The 10,745-nt window shown below is 36.6% G+C and overlaps 2 protein-coding genes across 3 annotated transcripts; one reads left to right on the top strand and one right to left on the bottom strand.

Moving 5' to 3' along the window:
• The first annotated feature begins 231 nt into the window (after positions 1 to 231).
• On the top strand, positions 232 to 5,247 carry igldcp (Ig-like domain-containing protein). The gene is made up of 6 exons (XM_065288948.1): positions 232 to 348; positions 1,853 to 1,893; positions 2,005 to 2,346; positions 3,056 to 3,319; positions 4,160 to 4,210; positions 4,839 to 5,247. Exons 1-6 carry the CDS (start codon positions 332 to 334, stop codon positions 4,916 to 4,918), a joined length of 795 nt encoding a protein of 264 aa, XP_065145020.1. The 5' UTR covers positions 232 to 331; the 3' UTR covers positions 4,919 to 5,247.
• Positions 5,248 to 5,262: 15 nt separating this feature from the next.
• plin2 (perilipin 2) lies at positions 5,263 to 9,501 on the bottom strand. 2 transcript variants are annotated; one of them, XM_065288947.2, is made up of 9 exons: positions 9,409 to 9,501; positions 9,162 to 9,212; positions 8,812 to 9,007; positions 8,648 to 8,730; positions 8,324 to 8,510; positions 7,525 to 7,700; positions 7,096 to 7,227; positions 6,532 to 6,822; positions 5,263 to 5,487 (listed from the first exon to the last, which is right to left on the bottom strand). In XM_065288947.2, the coding sequence occupies exons 2-9, from the start codon at positions 9,189 to 9,191 to the stop codon at positions 5,401 to 5,403; spliced, it is 1,182 nt and encodes a 393-aa protein (XP_065145019.1). In that variant the 5' UTR covers positions 9,192 to 9,212; positions 9,409 to 9,501; the 3' UTR covers positions 5,263 to 5,400. The 2 variants fall into 2 exon arrangements, with proteins under 2 accessions (XP_065145019.1, XP_065145018.1); XM_065288946.2 differs by lacking the exon at positions 5,263 to 5,487 and having other exon boundaries at positions 6,195 to 6,822.
• Positions 9,502 to 10,745: the final 1,244 nt, after the last annotated feature.

The raw sequence follows: 10,745 nt of genomic DNA, 5'->3' as shown, positions 1-10,745 counted from the left end.
TAACACTTGCATTAAAACGTAACCAAAATAGATTAGTAAAGCTCAGATGATGCCAGCATAAGCAGACATAAGCTTCAAATAAAAAAATGCTGTAAATAGTAGATACAGGGCGCCTGCTATGTTGTCGGCAAAGGTTAAAAAAGGTATCAAATTCTGTACATTATATAGGCTAGGCGTTATCTGTTAAGAGCGTCGCCCTTTTCATCGCATCGCGCAGCGTTCGGTTTCGTTTTAGGGAACTAGAAAGCTAAACTAGTAGATAAAGCCTTCCTCTGCTGAGCTGTTTACAGTTCATGTCTTTAACAGAAACAGATAAGCCGACACAAATGCCATGGACAGACGTTACTGGTGAGAACGCCTTTAATACAGATACAATCGACTATTGCGATATATTTTGACCAATTAATGTGAGATGCTTTTGTAGAACAAAATGACTGCTACTTTTACATATGATTTTTATTTGAATCTGTATTACTGATTATCTTTGACAAAAAAACAATTTGTATATAAATGGTGTCAAAATACAGCTAACCGGTGTATAGTTTATGCTGATCGACGGAGTGAAATGCTGCACGCGTCTTGCTGCAGCTCGGTGGTTTCAATAAAGTCAACGGAGCAGCGACAGCCTTAACCTGAAAGTTCTTCTTAAATTCATAAGATATAGATGTAAACTGCAGCTTTTGCTATTTATGACAAGAGCAGCTATTCATTTGTTTAGGACCTGGTTGCATTATATGTAAAATGCACTGGACTTCATACAGTATGTAAAATATTGATTTGTTTTTGTTTTGATTTGTTATTGACTGTGAAAACGACAAACAAAGTCGGAAACAGTTAATGAACTTTAGTGTTTTAATAGGCAAATTACATTACATACAGGCCTAATGAACATAAAGAAATACTCGAAAATACGTTCTTTAAAATGTAAAAAAAAAAAAGAAATAAACTTTGCTGAATTATTCTCGCCATCAACAACAAAACAAAAGACAAAGGTGTTCAGATTAGACAGGTGTTTTCATGTTTTTATGTAATGTGGCTTATTTAGCCTATTTTGTTTCATTATCTGGTTATACTTCGCAACAGTTTATACTAGTCTGTGTACACGTATACGAAACATTGTTAACCACCAGATGGAGAGCAAGCTGAACGGGATCTGGTAGAAAGACGCGTTTTGTAAAAGCATTTTTTTTTTTTGACAAGCGAATGCGACGTCAACCTCACGTGTACACATGTATCCTACTGCGTATTCAATATTTTCATACAGCCCAAATATATTTTGTTATACGGGGGCTGTTGAATGCTTTGTTCTGATTGGTTGAGAAATATTCCACGGGTGTTGATTTTTTTCTGTAAAACGCACACCTAACCTATCAAATGTCTTAAAATAGGCACCAGAGCAATCTGTGGTAACCCTGGTATAAGCGGAATAATTGACTTCGGTCCTTAAATTATTTAAAAAATAAATGAATAAATAAACACCTGCCCTAATAAAAAACAGCATCAAACCAGTACGGGATTTATGCTGGTTTGATTCTGGTTTAGCTGGTGGTCACCAGCACACAACATATGCTGGTCTTGCTGGTATGACCAGCATGGGATGCTCGTGCTAGGGCTGGTTTAGCTGGTGCTGATGCTGGTTTAGCTGGTTATCACTAGCAAACCAGCACCAAAACACAAGATATGCTGGTCTTGCTGGTATGCTGGTTTTTCCAGAAGGGTGTGGCGCATTAACACCTTGCGTGTGCACTATTTTCTAATAATTCAATGGCCCGTCGTCAATTATTCTTTACATAATATCCATTAGTAAATTTCACCAACCTCTCTAATTATAGTTTATAACATCTCTTTCTAGGATCTCGCTCTGTCTGTTGCAATGGCTTGCGAATTGTGTCGGTAAGATGCCAAAAGAACATCAAATTTAATATCTATAAGTATATATATTTATCTTTTGATAATTTGAATTAAAAATACATTTGTGTTTCATTTGCCTTTCTTATACTGTAGGCTCCTCTCCCCTCTCGTCGGCCATCCATACCTCATCAAAAGTGGGTCTCTCAGTTGTCCTGCCGTGCGCAGTGACATCACATCTGGATCATCCACCGCACATTCAGTGGCAGACCGTGCAGGATTCAGTGTTTGAGAGGATGGGAGAGGAGCAGTTTCAGGGAGAGGCTTACAAGCACCGTGCTGATGTCCCAGAAGCGATACTTGTGCAGGGAAATTGCTCTCTGTTCCTGCAGGACGTCAGATTCAGCGACGCAGGAATTTACAAGAGTTACCTGGTGGTCGATGAATCGAGTTTCCAGAATCGAATATTCATTCAAAGCGTCCATCTTTCAGTTGTTGGTAAGGACTTAATATGCAAAAAAGATTAGAAATTATAACCAGAAGATTTCTTTAAATTCTTACAAACGGTACCACTGTCGTTTTGTGTTTCAGTTTTATTTAACACACAAAACTTTACACATTTTAACTCTTTCCCCGCCATTGACGAGTTATGTCGTCAATTAAGAGAAAACGTTCCCTGCCAATGTTACTTTCTTGAGAAGATTTACGTTATCTATATTTCTGCTTTTATCCACTAGGTGGCGCTCTTCAAGGGTTTATGATAAAAATAATGCTTATGTTTGCCAGATACTCGCTTAATATACATGTAATCAGAGCTTAGTGTTAAGTTAGTGTCTTGCGAGTATTTTGTGAACGTGAGCGTCTCTCTCATCATCAACCCTTTCGATGCGTGTGCAGCAGGGACTTATTTTGACAAGACACATGATGCACATGTTTCACATATTTTGAAATGACGAGCAACACATATGACACTCTGAACACATATTTTGAATTCACGCCTCCTCAGAAGAGAAGTCACCACCCACCAATAAATACCTACACAATAAAAATACTATAGTACCTGCTATGGTAAACTACCATGGTTAAATACGCAGCATTTTGGTGGTATTAACACAATTGCTTGCAGCAGCCGTAATATGCAGTAGAAATCTAAACCAGCACTGTTTGACCCTCCTATAGCCACATGGCATCTCTCTTCACATTTTAGATCACAAGAGCACCAAGTATGTGGAAACTGGAAAAGACCTGACCCTGGACTTGTACACAAACCAAGCTCAACTAGTGATTTTTCAGAACAGCAATGACACAGCATGGGCAGTCGTGTGGGAAAGAGATGGAGACAAAAACAACAAATGTCACCTGAGTAACAACAAGTTGACTTTCAAGAGCGTCACGGCCAGCAGTGCCGGAATGTATAAAGTGTTAGACTCGGAGGGATTGGCCCTCAGTACAGTAAAAGTCTTAATCACAGGTAGGTAACCGTTGAATACAGCAACCCCAAAAAATGTATTTAAAGGTGCAATGTGGAACTTTAAGAAGGATATTTTGACAGAAACACAATATATAATACATAACTAGATTATTAGTGGTGTATAAAGACCTTACATGGTTTTTATTACATTAGAATGAGCCGTTTTTATCTCACCGCTGGTCTCCTTACATGGAAGTTGTCACCTTTTTTCTACAGTAGCCCTGATTGGACAAACCATTCTCTCAGACGACATGTTTGTCCTGTGGCAGCTACTGTAGCTTCTCTTTGCGTTTCGAAATGTAGGTTTTGAGGCAATTCGCAATCTCACCAGATGCCACTAAAACCACATTACACCTTTAAAGAAGCATTGAAAAAACTTCAAGACATAACAGAAGCACACTAGCTAGCTAGCTTTTGAATTTCGAAATCAGCAGATATACTGTTTAAAATGTACAAATATTTTGGACACAAAACCTTTTTGGACACTTCAAGTTCTTACGGAGCCCCTAAGGGGACATGGAGCAAAAATTAAATAAAGTTTAGTTTCGCGTGCGCACATGAAAGCGAAAGTTTCACGTGTGCACGCGAAACAAAACTTTAAAACAAAATTCTGCACATGAAGGTTTCGCGTGAGCATGCAAACTCATGTGAGCACATGAAACTAAACTTTAGATTTTTTACTCCAATGTCACCTGTGTGGGAAATTATTTATTGCATATAATATTTACTTTTCACCCAGGTTGTTGAAGTATAGGTAGCCGTAGCCGGCTATACCAAGTAATGCCTAAATGTCATAAATCGCAGGAAATACTCAAGTCTCAATCTTTTTCTCAATTGTAGAACCTGTGCTACTAAGAGAATCCCAAGTTCTGGAACGTAAAACTTTATTAGGTAAGCTGTACACAAATTGGGCCCAGACATTCCAGGGGCCGGTTGCATAAACACAGCCATGTTCTTAAGGCGTGAGTCTAGTCTGACTAAGTCAGTGAAGAAAGACTATTGCATAAAATAAGCTCATAGTTGTCTTTAGTGAGACAGTTAGAAAAAGTACAGAAACGTAAGACAGCGAACCGCTTTAACAAAATGGCAGACAGTATATGAGCTCAACCCAGCTTTTCTTTGCTGAAAATATTTGCATAATAGGAATATGCTGCCAGTTCTATTTAAATGAACACATTTAGTCATTACAATGCAAATAATAAAAACACAAGACTTGGACTACAAAACTAAGAAAACTGATGTGTAAATCACAAAATATTTTTTTTTTACAAACTTCCATTGGATTTGAAAACACTTTTCTCCTTATTGCCTATTTATTAAAAAATTGGTATATCACAATACAAAGTCAGTCCACTTTTTGAATCTAGAGAAATTAACTTGTAAGACTAGTCTAAAACAGTTTATGCAAACGGCCCATGTACTCAACAAGCTAAACAGACATAAAAAATGACCTTATTTGGGCGGATGTACCTTGCAGCATCCTTTGAGTGTTGACTGTTTTCTCTCTCATTCACTTTAGGTAAAGCTACAATGAGCACACCTTTCCTAAAAATCATCATTACTTTCCTTACCTTTCATCTTGTACTGCCATTTAATTAATGGGAAATTGTTATTCTGCAATTTAAAGTATTTTAAACCTCTTTAAAGTTTGTTACTTTAAATTAATACTCCTCAATGTGTTTCGGTTTTATTTGTTATTGTCTGCCGTGGCATGTATTTATTTCACTAATTTAAGCACTTTTAACCGAATTCATGTGGGTGTTATGCGTGTTGTTTTATTGGACTCATGAAGGTGTGTATGTAGTTGTATTTTCGTAACATAAAAGGACGTTGACTGCTTATGTAAATGAACTGTATTTCAGCTGTGTACATTATGCACATATCAACAGTAAAAATAAAGTAGAGATCTTCATGAATGAACAGAAAAACATTTTCTTAGAAAATTATGTTTACATTTTATTAAGGCAAATTGTATTTTAAATGAATATGTATTTTATAGTTACACAAAGCAAGCTTTAAATCATCACTATGTTACTGCAAATACATAAATGATGAACTGAAGAGAAGAGAGTCATTTTTCATTAGATATCACTTTCCCAGTTTTCAGAGTTTTCCACAGATGTCATGTCAGGCTCTGAGGCCAAATCTGAAAAAGTGAAATCAGGCACCTGTGGACATGAAACAAAGACGGCATTTTGACACAGATATTTGGAAACCTGCATTTTGATACTGCTGATTTATTTAGTTACAGTAGTAAAATTATTTATGGTGCAGTAAAAAAAAAATTGATCACTCAGTTATGGCCAAATATGGGCACTTGGGCATTCGTGGCCTAATTGTTAGAGACTGGATGACTTAAATGCAGAGGTCCCATTTCAAATATGGGTTACAGTGATCATTTTGTCAATTTCAATTCACTGCATTTAGTGTTTAAAATGAGATGCACCAAATGGGTCCAAATAATGAGATATTACTGTAACAAGCAACTAGTAAATATATATTTTTGTTTTAGCAACTGAAGTTTGCAATAAAGTTGAACCTTGTAATTGCCGGTTAATAAAAATAAGATTGAAGTAAATAATAATAAAAAAAGAGTTGCTCAAAAAGAAAAGGGGGTAAGGCAATAACCAAGTAAGAGAGCATATATTATCCCCTTTTAAGTTTCAATTGTCATACCTTAATGATAATGTTAATGATTTTCTTCCTTTTACATATCTTAAATACAGTGTGCCTGTCATTTAAATCTCACTGTAATAATTTAAATTTCACTGTAATAATTTATAATTATCAGAACAAACACACTGTTTATATACAAATCTACCTTTGTCATTTAGGACCTCCACCAAACATCACACACAGGCAAAATTAATATATAATGAGTGCATTCATTTATTAAAACTGTAAAAAGACACTAACAAGACAACAGATTAAATATAGTGTAGGTTTGATCGCATGCAGTTTGGTCATTGATGATAAGATTAGATAAGTAAACTTGACACGTTTAATATGCACTTGGTTAAGAACAATCATATTGCTTTTGCAAAACACACCGTACAAACAGATTCACTTGTATAAATGCATGATTGTATTTATGTATAAAAGCCTGGTTATTCAATTGACTGCATCTCCAGCTCAGGCTGAGAGTTTGTGGATTGACCGGCGTTGACGCTGTTTACAGTCGTAGATCCAATGCGTGGGTAAAATGGACCTACCAGCCAATTAAGAGGTGTATTGTTGACCAGGTAGTCCATGACGTTATCCATGGAGTCCTTTAATCTGTTCACTTGAGATCTGCTGCTGGTGAGGACAGTTTCAGAGAGATCTCCCAAGACGGTGGCTTTACTGAAGGCGGTGTAGATTTCCATGGCTGAGTGACTGACAGTGAGGGCATGGACCTGGACGTGTTGAGGGAGACCTTTAAGGTTGGACACCACGACAAGACATGTGGTCTGAAGCTGAAGGCTGAGATTGTGGGCGATTGTCAAGGTGCGTGATTCGATTTGCTGGTTAAGGAGAAACAACAAGGTCAATATACACAACCATGTAATTGAATTTCATGTCTTTTAAAACTGATTTTTTTTTAAATGGTATGAATAGATTCACTCTTCATTAACGTCAGTAGTGACTCTTCCAGTGCGTCATTTAAAGACCATTCTATATATTTATATCTAGGGCAATTTTTTCAGAGCAAAATACTTGAAGATATTTTTCCACTTAAGCAACTTAAAATGCATTAAAGGTTTACATTTTATCAATATTTTTTAAATCTTTTTTACCTCTGCTTCATTGTCTGTGATACTGTCGATCTCTTCTTGACTCTTAGACGTGGTCTTCCATCCAATCAGTGAACCCAATTTCTCATGAACCTTCTGGTTGGCACCATTAACGTTTGTTTTGGTATATTCAATCTAATAATAAAGTAAAAATATTAGTAGACAGTCAAACAGAGCATCTCATGTGCAGGCTCTATACTGTATGCATCTTCCACATATGATTTACATAAAATCATCCTACATAATATAAAAAACATTCTGTGAACTTATAACCTTGGCATGTTAAATCAATGAGTGAAATCAAACTTTGTTGCTCCTAATCTCATGATCAGATTAGGATGAGACTTTAACCTGGATTTCACAGAGAGGGTCACATGACATATTTACTAATGACGGCACCATAGATCCCAGAGTTAACTCAGATCAACCTACCAGATCCATGGTGTGGTTTAGCTTGGATATGGACTCTTGGCTGCGCTGAACGGCATTAAAAACCTTGGCCACAGCTCTCTGGTAAGCCCTGTCTCTCACTTTGGTGGAGAGAGATCCCAGTCTCACGTAGTAACTGGGTGCATCCCTGTCATTCTCAAATCCTGTATCATTCGTCTCTGAGAAATAAAGATGAGATAAAGAGACAAACAGAGAAAGAAAAACAAAGAAGCACTTGTAAGATTTTGAAATTTCCTTTGGCATAACCTAAACTAAGATTAGTGTGACTATTGCAACCCGAGTTAACTTCAGATTCCCAATTCAAAGATCTCTTTGAGATATGCAATTATGTCTTATGGTCCATGAATAAATCGGATCAGTGTTTATTTTCCAAGAAAACAGAGTAATTCCCCGGATTTATGGTTGTAATTTCCAATGATTTTTGGTTGTGATTTTTAAAAAATTTATTACTGTAGCTCATAACAAAATATATGTTGGAACAGAGACTCAGTTTACGTATTATATAAATGTCCAACGCTATCTCACGAGAATTTGTAAATACGAATTAGCCAACTCGTACAAATATGTAAGAATTCTCCTGAGATCTGTAATATCATAAAATGCCAAAAGGCCTATACAGTTCTTATGCACTAAAGGCTTTTATAAATGGTTATAGGGTTTAAGACATAATTGTGCTATTTTCATCATCTGAAGAATGACTCAAAATCTTCAGTCATGCTTAAAAAAAATCAATAATTCATCTCAGTCCCGGTATAGTGAAATAATTTCATCAAAGCCTCACCTTTCTCCTCTTCAGTTCCAGGTAAATATTGCTCCAGCAGGGTCTCAGATGCACTCAGTGCTGTGTCCACTCCACTGCTCACCATCCTGACCACCTTACTATCCATCACTGTTTGGACTCCATCACTGACCACCGTCCTGGTCTTGTCCTTGGCACCGGTCACCGCCTCTCTAGCATTGGCAACAATCTGAAAGTGAAGAGATAATACTGTATTTTTAATGATCTGGATGTGCTACTTTAAACAAGCATGAGACCAATATAAATGGGTAAAGAGATCATTGTCCAAAAAGATATGACTGTAAAATATTTTTACAAGTTTAATACCTCATCAGAGGGTTTGTTCAGGATTGGCAAGGTCTTCTCTATCTTGTCCAGTCCTTTACATGCCAGCGTATTTGCAAAAGAAACTACAGAGGGGAAAAATGCTTTTACAATACTTGTTTACACAATCTGCTATATCTCAAGCTTATAAACAACAGCCAACTTACTCTGAGGCTCAAGTTTCTCAATGAAGGGTAAAGCTGTGTTAAAAGCAGCTGAGGATATAGTTTTCACACTGTTCTCAGCTGCCTCACAGACAGACTTTAAGTATGGATGATTATCCTTAGTGTTGCAGTACACATTCGACACCATGTCATAGGTCGAAATCACCAAGGGAAGGTTAGCCACTCGGGCAACTACATTCTAGAAAGAAACAGAAGCGAGTAGTCAATATAAACTGAATAAAACAAACTACAGACATCACATCAGTCATGTATTAAAATACTTATAATAAATAATTATTATTACAGTTAAGTGCATTATATTGAAATTAGCTAATGAGGATTAAAATGAATACCTGGTTTGTCAAAACATCTACAGAAGCCATGTCACTGTAACTGTGTAGACCCTTTAAGAAAAATGACAGAAGAAAACTTTATTTTTTTAAAACAAACAGAGGATCATTTTTGAAACACAAATTACGATTAGTTATAAAAATTATGAAAACGTACTATTAAAACATTTTTCAAAAACAAACCATGACAAAGTGAGGACACTACACATAGAATAATTTAATATATAACAAGAAAAATATAAAGACTTACTTGATGTGTCGTTCTGAGAGAATATGAAGTTATAAGCAACTGCTTTGATAGGAAATGAGCGCGTGTTGCGGCTTTTATAGTGACTTTCGATGACGTAAAGCAGTGTGATGTAATTCAGAGGTCATGCGCTTGCTGTCAGGAGGCGTGTTTAACTTTATGCGACCCTGCGCAGGACGATCTGCGTATGACATCAAGTATCGCGAGAACGATGTGATTTTGAATCGCTCTCGCGGAACTTTGATGTCATGCGCGAAACGGTCTGCATTGCGCAGAAAGGAGACGAATACGCCTAGGTTTTCATCAGGAGACTGAAACTACGTGACTAAAACAACACACATTTAACTAGTGTGTTACAGGTGTAGTACAGAAATTATATAGTTTTATGAAAACAGTTACAAAAAAGTATTTTTAAAAGGGGGTTACAAAACTTTCAATTCAATAACTCGTGTGAAGCATGCTTGGATTTAGATGTGGGGTTTTTTTATGAAACTTTAGAGCAAGATTTACAGATGCTAAAAACGGGTGTGACTCAAATCCCACTTCCTTTTTGTTGACCTAATAACCGAGGTATCTGGGTGAAAGGTCACAGACAAACGTCAACATTAGGGAAGCGTTTGAACTATGATATTAATGAAAAATTGAGTAAGTATGAAAAATGGACTGTGATCTTGTACAGACACATCGGTTTATAAATCTAGAAAGAAATTATGATGTGATTGAGAACAAAGTACACGGTGACGGCAGTGACATGATGTCATGTAAAACGTGTCTCATGAACTGTGCTACAAGTGATGTAAATCAAAGGCCAAATGCAAGTCTGACTGGAAAACCCCTGCTTGATTAAAACTGGATACTTGTGGTCGAATTACATTGTTTTTAGTTGTATTTCAGTGTGCCAAAGTGTTAAATGTTACACAGTTATCACCACATTTCCCACTGCACAGCTTCACTATCACTTACTGATGATATATTGACATAATAATACCATAATGCAGTTTTAGTTGATGTGTAAGTACGTAAGTGATGCGGCATAAACGGAGACAATCATATATTGAATGCCAGCACAAAACAGACAGCTGTACAGAAGTCAAATCATGAATACTTTGACATATTTTTTTTTGCCAGGACCTAAGCTGGTCTTTAAAGACTAAACAGCCAACAAATAGCACTGCGTTGTGAAAACTTGTTTAAAGGAAAACACCACAGTTTTTCTATGTTCTTACTTCAATTTAGATGAATTAATACATGCCTATCTTTTTTCAATGCGTGCATTTTAATCTTTGTACAGCGCTTCTTGAATGTGTTAGCATTTAGCCTAGCCCCATTCATTCCTATGG

Source organism: Paramisgurnus dabryanus, chromosome 2 (assembly GCF_030506205.2).
Source record: "Paramisgurnus dabryanus chromosome 2, PD_genome_1.1, whole genome shotgun sequence".
Lineage (NCBI taxonomy): Eukaryota > Metazoa > Chordata > Actinopteri > Cypriniformes > Cobitidae > Paramisgurnus > Paramisgurnus dabryanus.
The sequence above is the reverse complement of the archived record's forward strand: the minus strand, read 5'-3'. Positions and strand labels throughout refer to the sequence as shown.